Source organism: Hakea prostrata, chromosome 8 (genome assembly GCF_041222555.1).
Source record: "Hakea prostrata isolate BN-2017 chromosome 8, UWA_Hpros_2, whole genome shotgun sequence".
NCBI classification, from domain to species: Eukaryota; Viridiplantae; Streptophyta; class Magnoliopsida; order Proteales; family Proteaceae; genus Hakea; species Hakea prostrata.
This window is the reverse complement of record NC_142607.1, coordinates 8,528,538-8,548,720: the sequence shown is the minus strand read 5'-3', so window position 1 is coordinate 8,548,720 and position 20,183 is coordinate 8,528,538. Positions and strand designations below refer to the sequence as shown.

Here is a 20,183-nt window from a genome sequence, read left to right as displayed (position 1 = left end):
CCTAACCTTGGACTAGGCAAAATTTACCAAAATACTGCTGGTACGATTAGGGGCTAGGGTTTGGAGAAGTTACCCTAGGCCCTATGCCACCCCTGAAAATGATTTACGTTATCATTTCTCTCACAGAAAAATAGAGGAAATACAACAGAAGTAGATGAACCAAAAAATTGGTAGCCCGAAAAATAAAAGTAACAAGTGAAATGAGACTGAATACTATGATTTTAGCTCATCAATTAACAAAATTATTCGTGAAAAGTAAATGAGTCAGCTTTTGCAAGGCAATATCAGCTTGGCTTGAGTTTCGGATTAGGATACACAGAACGTATATTTACAGGAACAGTCGAACCTGGAACTCTGGGAAATCTCTTAATCCCAGAACAAAGAAACATTCTCGAAGGATCCTTCTTGATGAACTTCTGGGGAAACACCAATCATTCAATATTCATACTAAAAACCAAGCACTCCATAAGCAGGCATTCATATCTGAGAAGCAAATAGATCTCCTTCACTGCTATAACTTACGACAGATCAAATAGTCAATTTGTACATGCAGATCTGGAAACTTATCATCTTAGCATATTAGATCTATACTATAATTCTTTTTCTGCCATGTTCTTTTTCATACGGTTATTTTGTGATTCCAACTTTTAGTCAGTTATTGCTTACACACAGCACCAGTGATGATTAATAGAATCTTCAAACAATGGGTATATCTTGCGACCATCTTTGATTCAGTCTTAATATGGATGAATTATGATTTATCAACTTTGCAATGAAAAATGACAGGTTTGAGGTGGAGTCTGCCCCCGCTGTTGTGTTTCTGAAGGATCCTGGTGTCAAACCTGCTGTGCATCATGGCAAGCTTACCTATTTTTTGAAACCTCCCCCCCCCCCCCCCCCGGCCAAAAAAAAGGAAGGAATTTGATAAATCTTTTTTTGTTTCCCTTGTTCTCCAAGATCTCTGAAATCTTGGAGCTATCTTCCTCCAGTCTGACAAATATATATACATATTTTTCCCCCTTGTATGACAGGAGCCATCAACAGTTCTGAGTTTCTAAAAATCATGGAGCAAAATAAATATCAAGGTTGACATGTTGCTCTTTGAAGTTCCTTTATTTTAACTAATGTGATAGCGTGGCAACTGATTTTGTTGCCTTATCTTGCAATGTAGTTATTTAATCCTTTTTATAGAGGAAGTGTTTTCTACAAATACTGTTTGCTATTGATTGTGAAAATTATTTAAATTATTATTCTCTGATCATAGCTGTGTGTAGTAACAATTCCTATTCACGCTTTACAGGGGATGTATATGGATTAAACTTTTGAGGTTTGTTTGGATATTAGATATTTAAGGTTGGGTATGGTTTGTTGGATGCATCAAGCTCAAATTACAAATATATGCTCATGTAAAGCAGTAAGCAACTAGATATTCCAAAATCAGTCCGGGGTGACAGGTGATTTGCATAGTTTACACATATACCTTTGAACAAATCATTTGCTTAATGATGCCTTTGTAAAATTAGGTTATGTAGCTCAAATAAGGTCTAATTGCACTCCTTTTGGGATCTAGCAAGGAACTAGTTTTTAATGGGATATTGGAACAGGGGAACAAACCAGAAAATTGCATTGAAAAAAAAAATTCTACAAGGTGAAGAATAAAGAGAGGAGTCACTCTTCCATCAAGGAATCCACCTTAGGCTTAACACATAGAGTCCTTTAAGCATCCTGCTGAATTCACCAAACAGTAAAACTCGACATATTATTTCAAATGGTCCTTAAAGCTGTATGTCCTTAGCCTCTGTTTATAGATGTCAGCTTATAATGACTTGTGGCTCAAGAGGGGACAGCCACAGTGTATTTATAATAAGAGTAGGAGGGTAATTACAAGTAGAGACACAGAACAATATAATAAGAGAAAGAGATAAATTGCAAATAGGTCCCAGAACAATATGGGATTATTAATATGCTTCACATTACAACAATTATCTTATCCAGAAGAAAATGATTAAAAAGGGAAACTAGCTTTAAATGAATGACTGATTATAGATACATAGATAAGATAGAAGCTGGATTGTTAAGCCTATTCCAGCTTTACGATAAGATGAAATAATAAATAAGAAGTGAAAAAAAATGCAACTGCTATGAGCCCAACTTAACTAATAAATCTTCTATTGCTATGCATATTTATATATACACATTTTTTTTTTTTTGGGGGGGGGGGGGTTGCAAAGAGATTTGACTTCATGTACTCTTAATTATAAAGTATTGGTCCTTGCCAACTAGACAACTCCTTGGACTTACTCATCCCAGGTTTATTGCAATCAAAATAAACTTGCTACTGTGATTTATCTGCATCTAGGGAATCACATGGTGGAACACCCTCCCCCCACCCCCCACCCCCACCAAAAAAAGAAGAAGGTATTATGTGGATTTATGGGTCTGAAGAAACTACCTTGTGGGATGCTCAGAAAGTTTCTGTTTTTCAGATCTTCCTCAGTTAAGGAGTATAACTTCGATGGAGCTTGGCTGTGATGCAAGAGGATATTCTCGCGCTGGAAATGATACCACTACTTGGTACTGCCTGATTCTTGCTGGAAGACCTAGCCCGGAGCTCAACAAAATGCGTGAAGTAAGTGGCACTTAATTTTAATGGATTTACTAACCTATGAGTTACCCTTAAACTTTTCGCAATTATGTGCCTGCACTGTTTGATTTAATGAGTTCTTTTTGAGTTTGTGTATGTTGCAATTGCCTTTACTTCCTGATGAGAACTTGCCACATATAGATTTCTTAAATTCTCATAGACTATGCGCAGGGTCCAAGACATGTTAAGAAATGATGTCAAGTCTAATGTGCTCAACGGTGATCTCTTAACATATTCAGTACCAGCTGCTGAAGCATTAGAACAGAAACGATTGACATTTACATGGCTTAATGGTGAAGAGCAAAAGGTGAGTTTTTAATCCACTGAACATAATAAATCCTTTTTCCTTTCGGGCTCTGGTCTAATTTACAAAGCTGGAAATGGTCAATATCGCATAGGAGTACAATGCATATGATTACTAAATGTGTGGGGCTTAAGCACCAATAAATTAATAATTGGGCATTCTGGTTCAAAGTCGGGCCTGATGGTCCCCTAACTGAGACTGACTGTTTATATTCTGATTACTTTAGGGACCTTCTATAGACTGATTGATTAATTACCCATTTGTGGCCTGATTACTTCGACACTTGTTATGGACTGTGGATTCCTGATGATTTTATGTTTGGTGGAGAGGTAGACTTTCATCAAGAGGACCATGATAAGAAACCTTTGTTGAAATTTCTGTACTGGTATCATACAAACTGTAAGGAATGATGATGCGACTGTTGAAGAACTTTCCAACCTCCTCTTGTTGAAGTACTTAGGAAGACCAGGGATGTGAACTTGGAAGAGTTTCAGACTTATGTTCTCCTTTGAAAGAGATATATATTTTTAAAGGGGTTAAAACCCCCCCCCCCCCGGGCCCCCCCGGGCCCCCCCCCGAATAGGGGGGGGCGTGCCTTAAATTGGTGAGACTGAGTAGGCCAGAGTGAAACCAACGGGGCTCTACTGGTGGATACTTGATTATCTATTGGAAGAAAGTTGTAGTTGGCAGACACATTGTACACTAAATGTCTCTATGCCAGTGTTTCCACGAACAGTTTCAAGCTATGACTGGGCCATTTAGAATGAGAGGCAAGAGTCTGTATCACCTAGAGGACTAAAGGAATCTAAGAGTTAAGTCACCTCACCTATTGACTAATTCAAACAATTTAATTTTTTCAAAAAATTCTGAGCCAGATCTGAGCCCTCATGTTGGTTGCCTACTTGCCCATTTATGTTTCTTAAAAGTTCTATTCGGCCTCATTTGTACTCAGAAATGAATGAATGGAAGGATTTTCAGGCAATCAAAACTCATGATCATATGTTAGTACCTCAGACACTAGCCCAGCTTTATGTTGGAATACAATTTTTATATTGGATCTATTAAATCATATATTAATTCATCATTATCAAACTGTCATTATTCCAACTGGGAGGTTGATCTGTCAACTATATTGCGAACTAGAGCATAAGGTTGAGTTCATTTTTAAGATATTAGCTACCTTGTGGCGAAGTAGCATAGGTAGCAGTGGCAGAGCCAGGATATTTGCTCCCTTAGCCCTGCCAGAACACCAATAGTTGAGGACCTGAGGCTATCCTAAATTCCCTTGGAATGCATGTGCACCAAAGAGCCATCATAAAATTTGACTATGAGAAGAAGTTGCCTTTCAAGTTGCTCAAACATAAACAGTAGTGTTATAAATACAGGCAAAAATATGAAAGGGAATAGGTTGATGTATTCATTGTGGTTAAACAAATCAACTTATAGCTCTGTTTGAAGTCTAAATCTTTTTCTCTGTTTGTCAGAAGCTATTTTGGGATTTATGGCAGATGTGTGTATACATTTTAAAATTTTTTGAAGCAGTACAATTCCTTTTTGATCTGCTTGTACTGTTGCATAAACTGATTTCTCAATTCATCCAGAAATACTGTTTCTTCTACGTCCATTCAGAAACCAGCTATGAAACTTGTGGACCAAGAAGGGGTCTTGATGATGTACCCCAATTATTTATTGTGCGTTATAAGAGGAATTTTACAGAAGATGAAACAAAGGTTGAGACGAAGCCTAAAACAATGTGGGACATGCTTCAAAATGATGTGGATCCTGCATCACAGCTTGTGGCGAGGTATAATCATTCAAATGACATTCCACAGGTATTCTTAGCTTTACTGGAAGGATGTGTCATTTCACTGTATTAATTGCAAGCTTATAAATGCATCTAGTACAAACCTTTATCCATTCACTGGTTATATTTTCCTTGAAGTTCATATTTTTGTTGAAGTTTTGTTTGTTTTCTTACCATGTTTTACTTGAGCTACTGAAGGGCTCATATACATGCTTCTAGATCATTGTGTACAATTTCATGTTTAATAATTGAATAATTGATGTCAAAATTGAAGTCCTACTGGGGCCAAGAATTTGAGATCAAAGATTTAGGTTATGGTACTTGCTTGGAATCGAAGAGAATGTTACTTTCTCAAAAGAAGCAAAGATCTACTATCAAAGACTAGGATGCTTGGACGTCACCTTGTTGATACTCCCCTTGAAGGCAAATATACACCTTAAGAACAAAGATGGAGAACCAATAGATAAAGGAGCCTATTAGTGCCTTGCAGGGAATTGATATATCTTTCCCATTCTAGACCTGACATTGGTCTTGCTGTGAGCCTGTATGGAGTATGATTCATACTCCACCCAAATACGTTTGGTGTACCAGGTTTTGAGATACTTGGATGCCAACCCTAAGAAAATATTTCCCTCGTCACAATATGACTGCATATAGACTATAAAGCATGGTACAAATTTTGACTAAAGTATCTGCATTTTTCAAAATTGAAACGAAACTTGTGAGATTTTTTTTTTTTTTTTTTTTTAAACAGTGTTTCAGTCAAAATAGACCGAAATTTCAACCAAAACTCGTTGAAACTAGGTTTTGACCAGTTTCGATCCATATCTTTTATAAAACTCATTGCTTTCAGTTGAAAGTTGAAACCTGCGAAATATCTTGCCAGGTACCATTTCCCAACTAGGTTTTGATACTCCAATTTGTTTTTCCTTGGTTTTTGTTGATTTCTATCCCATTTTCACCTATTTCCACAACTTCTTTGCCTTCAAACTCCTATTTTGCCTTGAACACCTTTTAAGCCACAATAGCTATTCATGGGCCCAAGCCCAAACTATAAAGAAAACTCTGAGGCCCAAAGTGATATAAAGCCTCTACAAGCACGGGGTGCTGCCTCCACACCCCTGTTGGGGCAGGCCGCGGACCCCCGTGTCTATCAGTAGAATGTGAAGCAAGACCAATATCCAATAGTTCTAAACTTCCCATTTTTCTATTTTTGTTTTGTTCATGCCTTAAATGATCTTGTATTGCTTTGAAAATAATATATGTTTAGTCTTGGACTATGATCTATGATTGTGTATTGTTAAACTTATTTTTTTGATTATTGCTATTTTTTTAAATTTTTTATTTTAAAAATTATTTTCTAAATTATGTATTTTTATGTATATATGATGTATGGGCTTGAACTTAATATATGTGAAACACCATCTATCAAACAATTTATGTATGCTAATGATTCTCTGCCTATATGGCCATACAATTTGTACTTGTCAAAACCAGTATACTTGAATTATCTTTTTTGTGGGGTTTTTTTTTTATTTTATATATATATATATATGGCAAACTACGAGTTCCATTGTGTTTATTATGCTTTAAATAGGTAGGAGACAAGAAATCAAATGAAGGAGGCCGTTAGTATGCTTGAACTGTAACTTTTCTCTTCTTTTTTTTTTTTTTTTTTGGGGGGGGGGGGGGGGGGGGGCTTACTAGTTCAATTGTGTTTATTATGCTTTAAATAGGTAGGAGGCAAGAAATCAGATGAAATGGAGGCCATTAAAACCTCGAAATCTTGCTCAAAAAGTACCAGGTTTTGACCAGAATTTCAGTTGAAACTTCGAGATTTCGGTTTTTGGCCAGGTTGAAACTGGCTTCGAAACCAAAACCTTGATACTTGCTACAAAGGTACTCATAGATGTTGATTAGGTCGGATCTCCAAATGATCGCAGGTCTAAATCTAGTTATTGTTCCGTCGGTAGAGGAATTTTTTTTTTAATGGCATTGTAAGAAACAAGCCATGGTTCCTCGTTAAGGTTTTGTGCTACGGCACATGGTTAATGTGAGTTGTTATGGCTCAAAGATCATCATCTCTATGTTAGAGTGTTAGCTCTAATTCTCCCATTATGTTGTACACTTGTACCATGATAGCAAATCAACTAATAATATTGCTGACAACCTAGTTCAGCATGTGGAAAATGGATCATCTTTTCATCAACAAGTTATCTGTGTCCCAGTTATCTTAGTCTGGTGATTAGCTCACTGATGATTTCACCAAAACACTTAGTAATGAGGTTACTCATTGAATTTCTGCAAGTTGGGCATGTGTGACATCTATGCACCAACTCAAGCAGGAGACAATTTTAGTGGGAGCTGCGTTAGTGTGTTTTGGGTATATATTTAATTATGTTTAGTTCTAGGGTTCTACTTGTAATTATTCTATCTCTTTACCAGAGCATGGCTTTGCTTTTTAGAGTAACAAGCACTGTTCAAATTTCAGTCTAAACGAGATCTTGCTTCTGATAAAAACCGAGATGGGCCATCTCGATTGGATCAAACCAAAATTGACCATTGCGGCCATTTTACTCATTAAAATGCTACGGTTTCAACGAGGTTTCTGCATTTCAATGATTTCATCTCCTATGTCTCCTTCCTCTCAAGCTCTTTTCCAGGGCCCTAGGCAAACTTTTCTGGGTGATTTCGGTGATTTCATCTCCTTCCGTCATCTTCGTCAGAGTTCTGAGGAGGATTTGCAGAGGATTGCAGTGAAGGATCAAGTTTTACCAAATAACATGGCCTCATGATGTTTTTCCAGCATACTCTGAGTTCAATTATTGAACCCTTGCCGAGGAGGATCGAGTCCACAAGGCTCACAATCTTCTTGTTGCTCATTACCAGCAGAGGAGTATCGAGTTGCACCCCTGCATATCAGTTTTCTGTCCTGTTCCTCCAGCAACATTAGCCAACTTTTTTTTTTTAGCCTGGAGCCTTTTGCAACAGGGCTTTTGAGTATTTGAAGCCTGAACAGGTTCTGCTTGCCAACTCCAGGAACTGCTTGTGATTCCCTTGTGAACTGTGGCAACATCTCTGAAATTAATTTTCAAAAAATGGATCTTACTGATAGAATCTCTCCCAACTTCTCTTGTTGCAAAATGATATTCTGATGAGTACCCATGAATCAAATGCTAAAATTAATAGAAGAACAAAGGAATTAATATTCGGTTTTTTCCTCTTCCTCTATCCCTATCCCATAGGTACAGCGTTTGAATCAATAGAGAACCCTTTCTTCTGTATGAATCGATATTATTACATTCCAATTCTTTCCTGATACCTCCCATAATAAGATAAACTGGTTTTAATGGTGCCTGTCCCCCCACAGGATATCATGCTGCCCTTCAGCCATGGGCTGCCCAAACACTCACATAAAATATTCTATACTCTCTCCTCACGCCTTTCACCCTATTTATACCCCCCCCCCCCAAAAAAAAAAAAAAAAAAAAAGAAAAAAAAAAAAGACCCTCTCTCTCCTCCACATGGGGTAATCCCAGGGCCCTAACACTACCGGCCCCTCAAGGTGAAGGAAAAGTAGAAGCTTGGCCTTGACATGCTTGCTGGACAACCATGCCAGTTCCTTGACTGATCTGCAGGCAACCATCTTGAAAAAATGTAGGCATAGCGAAGACCAACTTGTGATTCGAACCAGGTACTGAATGATCTTCACTGTTGCATACTTTCTGTTTAAGGATTTCTTCCCATACTCCTTAAGTGTCTTTTGGTGTCTTATCAGCCAATCCCTTAACAGAAAACTTTATTGATAATACAGTCAATAGAAGGCCTCTTGATTTATCCTCTCCACCAAATGGCAAAGTCACTCCAGTGTTAGGCAGTGCTGCTCCGACGATTATTGTCATCCGAGCACCAATGTTCAAAACACATGCTGTAGAAAGGCCATTTTCAAAAGCAGCAGGAAGACCTTCTGTAAAGTCCAAGTTTTTTGAGTACAGTCCCGGTTCGAACAGTTTGAAAAAACAGTTCGTCCTAACCATGACCTTGGGCCAAATCGTAAGAGCCCTCGTCTTCTCAAATGTTGGGAACTGCGTTATATGAGCAGAGATACTGTCAATCGTTGGCCTTCTCCGGTATTTTTTCCCTTCATTCATCATTGCTGCATGGCCTCGAACAGAACTGATTGGAAGGCAAGGATCCATGTAGCCGACCCCATTTAGTTGGGACAAGGCTTTTTGTTGTTGTTGTTGTTGTTGTATTCATCATTGCTGCATATAGTGACTTTGCTGAAGTCACCGATGCTATGAGGACCTGCCTGATGGGGATCTGAATTTTGTAGGATCCCTGTTTAGGAAACGAGCCCCTTGCCACTAGTGCCGAGCCACTGCTCCACTTCTTCATCAGCTGCATTCTCTAGTGTGCACTTCAAGTCAATAGGTTGGGGATAGGGGGTAAATGAACAGTGACTCTCCCCAAATGCCCCTGCTCATATTACATTTAATCCGAGATTGAATAGGAAACTGTAACCCCTCAGGCAAGAGTTGATCTTTATGCAGGATTATTAAATCATTCAGGACAGAGTATAATACAGTGATAGATTCAATTTTACAGTTTGATACTTTTTTTTTCCTCCGGGGGGGGGGTTGCTCAAAAATTGGAGAAAATATTATGTTCTGGAGTTAGTTGGAGTTCTGATCATAGGGTTGGGAAGAAAATAAAGATAAAGAAGGCAGAAGGGGATATGTCCCAGAGTGAAATCGCCACCAGTCAACCTATAAGTCACCACAAGGAATCACCAAGTTGAATATCCAATGAGTTTAATACTTGAAATTATCAGACTCAAATGTTCAAATATCCAATTAATTTAATACTTTGAAATTATCACTGACTCAAATGTTCAAATATTAAATGAGTTAGATACCTAGAAGTCAGCATAAGCTTTGCTGTTTGATATCAAATGAAATAGATTTTGCCTGTACTAGTTTTCCTTGTGACATGACAGGTATTTCCACATATCCCTTTTCAATGTTTTTTATCTGGCAGATTATTCAGTGGGTCTCACAAATAATCAAGGACGGTGATTCCAGAGATCTTCCAATGTTTGTAAGTTACCATGTGCAGTCTTATAGTATACTTCCTACAAAACCTTTATTTGTAAGTCACTGGATGCCATCATATGGATACATCTGATATCATGCACCTAGAAATATTTTCCCTTAATATTTGTTAGCTGCTTATGACCTCATTCCAGAATTTCTTGAGCAACTAATTTGGTTCAACAGAAGTTGTGGATTGTTGGTCTGAAAGATCATTACTGTTAATTGTTCTCTAGCCCTCCTCAACTTTCATGATTCTAGGGTTCCAATACCCTAGATGTCTGTCTACATGTAAGGCTTTGTTGGGGAGGTATAATTGGAAGTACCATTCGTGAGAAGTGCTTAGTACATTTGATAGCTTGTGGTGCCTAAATGGGCCATTGCTACCCAGGGGTCTTGAACCACATCTTCACACGGAACCAAACAATCCCCCTCCCCAAACGAAAAAAAAAAAAAAAAAAAAAAAAGCCTCCTCTTTCTCTTCTCTTACCTATCCCCCAAAATATATATATATATTGCCACTTATTTTTGTCTATCTTGGATGTTGGTGTTTGTGGAGTTTACGTGGTACCTGAGACTGGCATTTACTTTCATTTCAATTTATTATTCACAGAGGACAAAAACTCCTGAGCTTATTCCTGAGGAAACAGATCCAATCTGGTCAAAAGGGGTCCAGAGTATTAGATCTAATACTCAAGGAATGAAGCGGAGGATTCAGAGCATCATGAACAGTATCCATGATCTCTTGGCAGATCCAAGACTTGGCCCAATCTTTCTGTTAGGAGCGTTGATGTCTTTTGGTAGCATTTGGTGGCGAAGAAGTAACTCAACTCAGCCAAGTTCATCAAATCAACAGAGTACAAAGGTAAGCGGTGTCTTACAGTTTATTTGACTGGTTTAAACAAGAATATATCTGCTTACTCTAGGAACTAATTTTCTCAATACACATTGATTCAAATTTGTTAAATGTTGATTCAATGCTGTATCAATTTGAATGCTAGTAATTGCTGTTCCATCCTGGAGTAACTAGAATTTGATAACAAAGATTAAATTGAAGACACTGACAATATATATATTGTTGGTGCAATTCTAGTGTTACTGAAACCTAAAAAAAACTGAGTTATTTTCCATTGACGCTTGAACCAAATGACTCAAATCTTGTACTAGTTAAGCATTTATCCCAATAACTGGTCCATGATGAATTAGGCAAGCATGTGAACCTTATGCCCTCGCACTTACTCCTAAATTATGTTAAATGAAAAGACCTTATGGGGTAGCCTTGGAAACTGAAATGCACATGGACCATAGACTGGATATATAAATTAGTGGATGTCCTACTTTGGTATGTTTTATTGCAAACCGGGTCAAGTTTAGGCTTTAGATCATGAACAGATAAAGAAAGAGGCAACTAAAGGATGTCAAATGTATGATATTTTCATATTCCAATGTTAATTTGTGGAGGAATACCCTAAACTGAAAACAGCATGTTGCATGTACAGTCTTTTGCTGGATGGGATTTTTTTTATTCTCAGAGCCACAGGAATTGTGGAGACTCTGGATCTGCTGGGACCCCATCTTCAAGTCTTTCTATGGAATAAATAGATCAAGCCTATCGCCTAAAGCTGACTACCAGATAAACCTTGTTCAGCAATAGCGATGTCCTGGATCTGCTTCCACTGGTTTCTGGGGGAGTTTGGCCTTTTAAGGTGTTTTTGCAGATTCTGCAGTGACTTGGTAGTAGTTGTGTTTTAAAACCAATATGTGATTCTCAACTTTCTGGTTTTCTAAATGCTATGGCTAACCACTTTTTGATACAGGTCGTAATCGTACCTTTGGATGTAATATTGCAAATCTCCTTGGCTAATATATGTATTTCTCTTCATAAAAAAAATTAAAATGTTTTATAGTAGGTTTCTTAGATGAACCACATGGCATTCTATACAGTCGAAAGCTGGATTCGGATGTGGTTTTTCACCCTATGTCTGAGAATATCCATACTGCCTGTCCTATTGTACATGCCCCAATCGGTAATGAAATGTTCATGCTTCTTTGCAGGAAAGATTCAGATCCATGCGAGCAAATAACTCTAGACCATTAAATCAAGACCTGCCACCATCCGTCACTGATGTGGAACCAAAAGATGCATACCAGTGTCTATCATCAGGCTCTGACTCTGAATAGGTCATGCTGTTCTCAAGGAAGAAAGAATATTTGTTCTACAGGGTGTGAATATCTATAGTTCTACAGGATGTAGAGATTAAGTTTAATGGTCACTAAATAGTTTCTATGATATTTCTGCAAAGTCACGAGACTAGTAACTGCAAAGTCACTCTCTCTCTCTCTCTCTCTCTCTCTCCTCTCATGGGATCCATAAAAAAGAGCAGAAAACTTGTATTTTTGTAATTGAATAGAGAGATTATACCAATTAAAGAAGAAAAAGAATTGAGGTGTTTCGATTTCCAATTTGTATTGATCTGAATTACCATGTTGGGTTTAGACAATCCTCTCTAGAAATCTTAGACATGAAAACTGTTCATCTTCTGGATGGGACATGCTGTTCAGAAGGAAGAAAGAATATTCATAGTTTTCCCACAGGGTGTAGGAATCATCAATATGGAAGTCTCTTGTCTGGGGTTGCCTATTGATTTAGATAAGCTTAAGGTTACTGGGTAGTACAGCATTACTATAATATTTTTGCAGAATCATAAGATTCATGACAATTATTCTTTCTACCACAAGAAAAAAATGACAATTATTGTATGCTTTTTTCTGGAGCCATAAAAATGAGTGCAAGATTGATATTTTTGTAATGGAACAGAGACACTATTTCACTATACCAATTTAAGATGCAAAACAATAAAGGTGTTTCTGTTTCCAATTTGTGTTGATCTGAACGACAATGTTGGGTTTCAACAATCCTCAGACATAAAAACTCGTCCATCTTCTGAAACTTCTTAAGCCACTGCCTTCAGAAACTGCAAGCCCTATTCCACTCCTTCCTGCCTTTCCTATACCACTATAGTACAGCCTCAAGTCATCAGTATCACCATCCATCTGCACCAGACATGGAGACCCTACTCCTTGATTATCCCATCCATCTTCTTCCAGAGATGGCTCCAGAACTGCTCTCTCGCTGTACCTTGTCCAGTCTTTCAATCCATCAGGAGAAACTGCTAGTCCAACACTCCTCTGCCCATTTGCTGCAAGACCTTCGTATGCCATTACATAGCCTTCGTCCTTCCTCTTTCTAACCACGTGTGCGTTCATCACACCTAACTCATCAAATGAGCCCTTGGTTCCTCCCCCAAGTATCTTCCCAAGCTTTACCCATCTAATCCCATCTCTTGACCTGGCAATTCCTATAGCAAAATGCCCACATTTCGCATCAAATGAATGGTAGTACATCCTTATATCTCCATTAGCGTGGAAAACTACTCTGGGTGTTGCAACAAACAGTGAATCCCATTCAGTATTTGTGCCCACATCAAACAGTGCACCTGTGTGATGCTCCCCTTCAAGTCGAGCCCAGTATCGCCCATCTTGACTGATTGCTAGACCCGGCAATGATCTTGACACATAGGTTGTGCCACTTATTTCATCTACATCAGTCCCTCTTTGGTTTTCTTTCAGGAGTTGCTGCAACCCTGGAATCTCCACCTTCTCAGAACTAAACCCAGTGTAGTAAAGCCAGTAAACAGAAGTGGAAGCTCTGACCTTCGAACTCGACATGATCACCACATCAGAAGGCCTGACACTCTGGGTATCAAAAGCCCACCAATCTTTGCTGCAATTCATTACAATGCCTGTGTCTTTGCTTGATCGAACAGGTCCTGCACCTCTCTCCCAGTGAATTCCATTGATTGAAACAGCTAATCCTATCGAATTAGAGGAGGAACCTGGATCCGAGCTTCCATGGTACCACATAAACCACCTCTCATCATCGTCACCAAGATATCTCTTCACAACCGGAAATCCAACCTCCTGGCTGTCCCAGGAATTCCCTGTACGCGGTCCAAACACCAAGCCTCTAGAGGATGAAAAGGAAACTTTTTGATTTGGAGAGAAAGCTGATGGTTGCACTGGAGGATTGCTTGCATTAGGGACGGTATCAACAGTTGGGTCCTCGTTGGTTGTGTTGTCGCTCTCAATATCTGGTTTCGTGGAGCAGCGAGTGACGAAGGAAAAGTTGTCTTTAGGGTTTGGGTTCAGGCAAGTTGTATTGGTTACAGAAGCAGCAGAGAGTCCAAGCATGACTGCCCTGGAAGAGGTTCCAGGAGGGATCGAGGTAATTGTGTATGTTGCTCTGGGAGAAACGAAGGCAGCACAGAGGTTAACGGTTCTGAACGTTGTTGCCTGTGTTGCTTCCATTGAAGGAGTTAAAGAGACAACAATGGAAACTATCGAAAGACAGTTTCGGATTAGTTGATAACGAATGGCCTGCTGCAAGCCTTCCAAGAGTGTGAAGTGGATGTTTGTTCTTATCTACTTTTATAATCCCACACTACCTTTCACTGTTTGCTTTGCTCAGGTTATTCTTGGCTTCTCAGGAAGGATAAGTTAAGACAGAAAAATAACAAAATTTGGAAAGAGCAGGAAATTTTGTAAAGGAGAAAGAGAGAGAGAGAGAGAGAGAGAGAGAGAGAGAGAGAGAGAGAGAGGGGAAAGTAAGAGGCATTAGGATTCTTGCACCTCAAGTGAAGGAAAGAAGCATTCTAACCACACTTTCAGTCATTTGAGTTGTTCTAACTTGGAAAATTTATCCGGTTTATTTTCTTTTATAAATGTGGACCATATGTTTCAACATCAAATCAAATAGTTAAAAATCATTTATAAATCACATCAAATGAGTGATTGATGAAACTTATAAATAAATTTTAACCATTTGAAGTGATATTAAGACACATGTCACACATCTACAAAGAAATAGATGGTCCATTTCTAACATAGAAATGAACCTGATATGAGTCCGTTTAACTTGTATGGAGTGTGGACTTGTGGTGAAATGGAAATTTCTCACCCAAATCTCATATCCTGTTACGTAGTATTCATCTTAAATCCAACTATTGTTATTTCTATTTTTTTTAACTAGAAGTTTACAATCATTATTAGATTTATAAAAAAAATGTATATATAGGATTGTTCAATTGATAATGATCAACACATTTTATGGTAAAAGAGTCGTATGTTCAAATTCTCTTTTATGGTATATGTAATAGTTCCTCATCTTTGAATATAAAGTAATGAAATTAAAAAATAACAAATAATAATAATAATAATAATAATTTGATATAAAGAGTTAACTCATTAACGAAGATCAATGCCTCTTAATAAGAAATTAAGAGTGTTCAAATCCATCCCTTTGAAACTAGGGTTCATCAAAGTTATCCTTCCTTCCCCCTTCTGTTTAAAAGTTATCCAAGAGATTTAGCTTTTTTTTTTTGGTAATATTATGAGATTTAGTTAAAATGCACATAAGTTTAGGTTGGATAAACTTCATGTCACAAAAATGAAAGAGAAAAAATTAAATAAATAAATAAGTAATAAAGAATGGTTTGAAGTGGTCCCTTGGTTGCAAGGATCATTACTTTTGCTTTCTCCTTTGTATCCTTGCCATGATATCTTTTGACCACGTGATGCTGAAAATTCCAATCCTCCGGTCCCACATAATTTTAAAAATAAAAATAGGTATAAGATGAGACAAGCTGAAAAGAGAAAGGGTTGAAATCTTGCAATTAGATTTTCTTTCGGTAGAATGCTAGAATGGTTACAATTAGACTCTTTCCAAAAATATATATATAACGGTGTCATACAGTCATAAGACCTTTTTTCTTCTTTTTTTTTCAATTTTTTTAAAGCCATATGAAGTTTTGAGTCTATTTGGGTGGTTTCTTCTTCTTTAGTGTTCAAAGGGATTACGACCGACCTCTCAATTTGATTGATTTATTAACTGTTTTTAGCTGTAAAATTAAATATGTATAAATTCTAACAAAATGTGGGTGAAAATTCCTACCTAAATTGGCGAGTCTGATTTAAAAGTGGGCCCTTCTATCATTTTTTTTGGGGAGGGGAGAATAGCCCTCCTATCATTCATATAAGGGTTTACCTTGTCAATATTGAAAGTGGGTCTCCTCACGAAGGTATCAGGGTGGCTCACAAATGTCTTCAGCCTTGAATGCAACATTTGTCTACCGGCATTCAGTTTTTGAATGCCACGTGTCCCTTTCTTTTAATCGTTCGATGTATCTTCACGTTCACAGGATTGATGGTTAGAGATGATGATGAAAACGCGATGCTGAGAAAAAAGAGTATAGATGAGCAAAGCTTAAACTCATGTCTTAGGGTCAAGGCGAGTGAAAAAGTCATTTAGGGTTTGGTTTGATCTTGAATCAAAAGTGGTTAGTTTGGTTTAAGTTCTAACTAGATGTTTTAATGAGTAGATTTTATATCTACTAATTAATTAGTTTTATTTCTATAATTTTGGTGATTTTAAATGTTTCCTAGCACTTTTAATTAAGATTTATTATTTGTATTTGCAGGAAATCAACCAATATGTAGGGGTATTATTGAAAAATTCTGCAAAAAGATCTTAAAGAACCAAGCTCAAATTTATTCCAATAAAAAAAAGAATTTTTCATCTAGCTAGACTAGACTTTAGAAGCTTCTTCAAGTCAAAAACGTGGAGAGAAATATTCTTTGTATACTTCAATGCTTTATTTCCTTTTCTCTTGTTGGCCAAAAAAAAATGTTTTATTTCCTATTGGGGACTAGATCAAAGAAGGAAGATGAAAAAAATTCATTATTTGAGTGTTTATGTCTAGTTTTGATCAAGTTCTTCATCGGATGGTCATTTGGTGTCCGATCAAACTGTTTTTTTGACAAAATCTTAATAACTTCTTATTCTTCAAATCCAATGGTGGGATTGTGTATTTTATCTCCCAAAGTCAGTCCGATTTATATGCCAAAACCTTCAATTGATTGAATTTTTACTTGTGTTCTTAATACTTTTGATTAATTGGCCACTAATCAATTGATTTGTTAATCATAATGAAGATAGGAAATTTATGTATTTTGTTCGTTGGAGTAAATATCATGAATTACATTTATGATAGAAATATATTTACATAGTTTGTGTAGTTGTTACATGAGAATCTATAGAATTTAATGATCTCTTAGTTGTTTTAATTTGCATAGAAATATAATGAATTATCAAGCAGCATGGAACTAGGCATTTTAGGTCATTATGAAGGTCATGCTTGGGTCAAAAATAAGGCAGCCCAACCATTAACTCACACCACATTGCCATTCTACAAGGAGTAAGAACTAACTATGTCAGCAACGATGATGAGATGCAAGTTAGGCCTTCCAGCTATTCTTGGCGTTCTAAAAGGTGACGAAAAGAATAACATAGCTTAAACTGAAATAACAATGAGCTTGACCAGAAGAATAACATAACTTAAATTGAAATAACAATGAGCTTGACGGTTAATTACTCTATTAAAGTCATTAACACTTCTCTGAGGAAATGGCTTTCCTAGGTGACTAATTTCATGGAATAAACTTTTCATTAAAGTATCAAATAATGTGAGAAGAGCAAAAACTGAACAGTTAAATATGTTGTGTGGAAGGAGCACCTACTGATTATCCATTTTCTCACAAGATATTCTGAAAGACAAATGTTCCATTTCCCTACTTTCCCCAACTGACGTCTGCGTTATCTAGCATTAATTGTAGGTTATGCTAGAAACTTACCAACCTGCAGCAGATATGAACAAATAAGAGAGAAAATTTGTGATCTAATATAGTTTCACAAGCCAATAGTTGATCTTGTATTGAACGTTGATGCCTTTTTATCTAAAAAGTAAGACAAAACACAGAAACAATTGATGTTGATCAATTTTTTCAATGTATAGATGTAAAACGAAATTTTTTTATCAATCATTTTACTTGGGCAATCAGATTAGAGAAGAACAAAATAAAAGTACACCCAAAAAAAAAGACGTTCACGAAAATCTAGTTCTGTATACATTAATCAGGGAAAAAGGAAAGTCAGTTATACCATGCCATTCATGGCTTGCAATGCAAACCAGCGCAAAAACAAGTAGAACAGGTTTTTCAAGAAAAATAAAAAACAGGTCTCAATCTATTTCAATTTTTGTATTTTTTTCAACCTTTTTAAATAAAAATAAGTAGTATAAATTACACCAAACGCTGTCATTTTTATTTATCTGGGTAAAAATTACAAATAAAAATCATGTCAAAGACTTCCTTAGTGCAACTTCAGGCCACAGTTCTGCATCAGATTAGATGATTTGATTTGGTTTTGTATTTCGCCAACCCAATTCATGCTATTGTCTGGTAAGCATTGGGTTCAGACTCCACATTAAAGAGCATAATCCCATTTATTGTAGTTGGGATTAAATTTAAAGTTTAAACCGGCCATTCTAGGGTAGCGAAATAGTCTTGTCACACTTACAATCTCAAAGATAAAAACAAAATTCATGGCAATAGAAAATGTTGGAAATTACAAGAGAAACTAATCACTTCCATAATTTCCAAGGGAAAATCTCGGTAACTTACACTTTTTCTTATCGCAAAACTAAAAGGATTTGACCAAGTTAAATTCAGTTAATCAAACATAATCTAATCTCAGGAGAGAAGAGGGAGAGAGTCTTTGAAATACAAAATACAGTTAGGGTTTTCCAGTTCTCAAAGAAAAAGACATAAATTTTGACCGGTGGACGAAGCCCATCGCTTTATATAAATACCCCTCATGTCTGTAAGTTTGTTTTCACCTCAGACACTCAATAGTAAAATCCTCTTGTATTTCCTGATTGTTTCAAAGATGACTACTTACACTGTAGATGTTGAAGGTGGTGTCAAGCTCCAAACAACAGTCGTGAAGAATGCTTCAATGTTGGACACCTATGTGATGGAACTGAAGAATCTCTGTGCAGGCAATGCAAAACCCATCATTGGACTTGACGTGGAGTGGAACCCTAATTCACCAGACCAAAAGGTTGCACTTCTGCAGCTTTGCTTAGGCACTCGGTGCCTTATTATACAGCTGCGTTACCTTGACGTGGTTCCTGCGTCTCTGAAGAGCTTCATAGCTAACCGTGATGTCTCCTTTGTTGGTGTTGGAATCACTGAAGACAGTGCAAAGCTACTCAATTATGGCATTGCATGTAGCAATGCTATTGAGTTGGGCCCTCATGCTGCTAGAGTTCATGGGAAACCTGAGAATGCTGGGTTAGCTGACTTGGCACGTGAAGTTGTGGGTTTTCATCTTGATAAGAACCCAAGTGTGAAATTCTCTAAGTGGGACGATGAGATTCTCACCCATGAACAGATCCAGTATGCAGCTACTGATGCATATGCTTCTTACCTCATTGGGAAGAAGCTATTGGGATGAAGATGCTTGAGTCTTTCCTTATCTGAGAATAAGTAGTTTTTAATATTCTACCATGTTTTGTCTTCCTATTCTGTGTTCAATGAAGAAGGATTTCTGTTCTCTAGCCTTTGCTTCATGGCTCTATTATTGTGGTATGAGTTTTAAAAACGAATTTAACATTATGGCTACTAAAAGTTCATGTTGTTCAATCTTTTGGACCTATAACTTCCTTTTCTTATACAATCTTCTCAGGTGAAGAAACTGAATTTTTTTTCTCAGCAAACACGAAATCCAATTTGCTGCCCATCATTTTTTCACGCTTTTGATCTATTTCCTGATAATGACAAATAACATTGAAGTAGATGGGACTCACTTAGAGCCATCCAAATAGACTTTCAATTTTTAATACCACTAACCAGTCATTAAACTACCACAATCCATTTTTAATAGCAGAACAAAAGCAATCATTTATACTTCACTAAAAAAAACTTTTTAGTGATTGATAGAAGAGAGATTCCTAATGTTATTATTATTATTATTATTTTATTATTTTAAATTTAATTAAGGTAAGAAATGAAGAGTTTGTTACTAAAATTTATTAAATTGTCTGACTTGATTTTGCAAATTTAAGAAAAAGAAAAATATAAAGGGTATTAATAATTTAGATAAAAAATGACAACAACAACAAAATATGATATTTGAATAAAGGTCAAGAAAAAGATGTGCTACGAAAAAAGAGTACATGCACTTATATACTAGTATAATATAAAATAATACAATATGATAATATCATATATTAATATACATTAATATAAATATAATATAATATAATAGTATGATGTGATGTGATAGTATGATACATATAGAAAAACTTTGGAAGTCCATTTAGAATTAGGGTGTCTACAAATACTCTCAAGGATAGGTATTTTGAGAAATACAATGGAGGA

The 20,183-nt window shown here is 36.8% G+C and overlaps 3 protein-coding genes across 3 annotated transcripts in view; 2 read left to right on the top strand and 1 right to left on the bottom strand.

The window, feature by feature from the left end:
* The window catches only part of LOC149006668 (DNAJ heat shock N-terminal domain-containing protein), a 61,694-nt gene extending 49,368 nt beyond the window's left edge, over positions 1–12,326 (top strand). The window contains exons 13-20 of the mRNA XM_089165006.1: positions 787–857; positions 1,032–1,085; positions 2,487–2,629; positions 2,805–2,951; positions 4,550–4,780; positions 9,793–9,852; positions 10,459–10,710; positions 11,901–12,326. Coding sequence (XP_089021132.1) covers positions 787–857; positions 1,032–1,085; positions 2,487–2,629; positions 2,805–2,951; positions 4,550–4,780; positions 9,793–9,852; positions 10,459–10,710; positions 11,901–12,026 — 1,084 coding nt within the window. The 3' untranslated portion in view covers positions 12,027–12,326. The remainder of the gene's footprint in view (positions 1–786; positions 858–1,031; positions 1,086–2,486; positions 2,630–2,804; positions 2,952–4,549; positions 4,781–9,792; positions 9,853–10,458; positions 10,711–11,900) is intronic.
* A 274-nt stretch (positions 12,327–12,600) lies between these two features.
* LOC149006667 (Arabinanase/levansucrase/invertase) lies at positions 12,601–14,315 on the bottom strand. Its single transcript, XM_089165007.1, has one exon. It carries the CDS (start codon positions 14,211–14,213, stop codon positions 12,765–12,767), a length of 1,449 nt encoding a protein of 482 aa, XP_089021133.1. The 5' UTR covers positions 14,214–14,315; the 3' UTR covers positions 12,601–12,764.
* A 4,372-nt stretch (positions 14,316–18,687) lies between these two features.
* LOC149006666 (3'-5' exonuclease-like) lies at positions 18,688–19,257 on the top strand. Its single transcript, XM_089165508.1, has one exon. It carries the CDS (start codon positions 18,688–18,690, stop codon positions 19,255–19,257), a length of 570 nt encoding a protein of 189 aa, XP_089021634.1.
* The last annotated feature ends 926 nt before the right edge of the window (positions 19,258–20,183 follow it).

Excerpts from the sequence above, each read along its gene's own strand:
- LOC149006667 (XM_089165007.1), bottom strand. The coding sequence starts at position 14,213 with ATGGAAGCAACACAGGCAACAACGTTCAGAACCGTTAACCTCTGTGCT.
- LOC149006666 (XM_089165508.1), top strand. The coding sequence starts at position 18,688 with ATGACTACTTACACTGTAGATGTTGAAGGTGGTGTCAAGCTCCAAACA.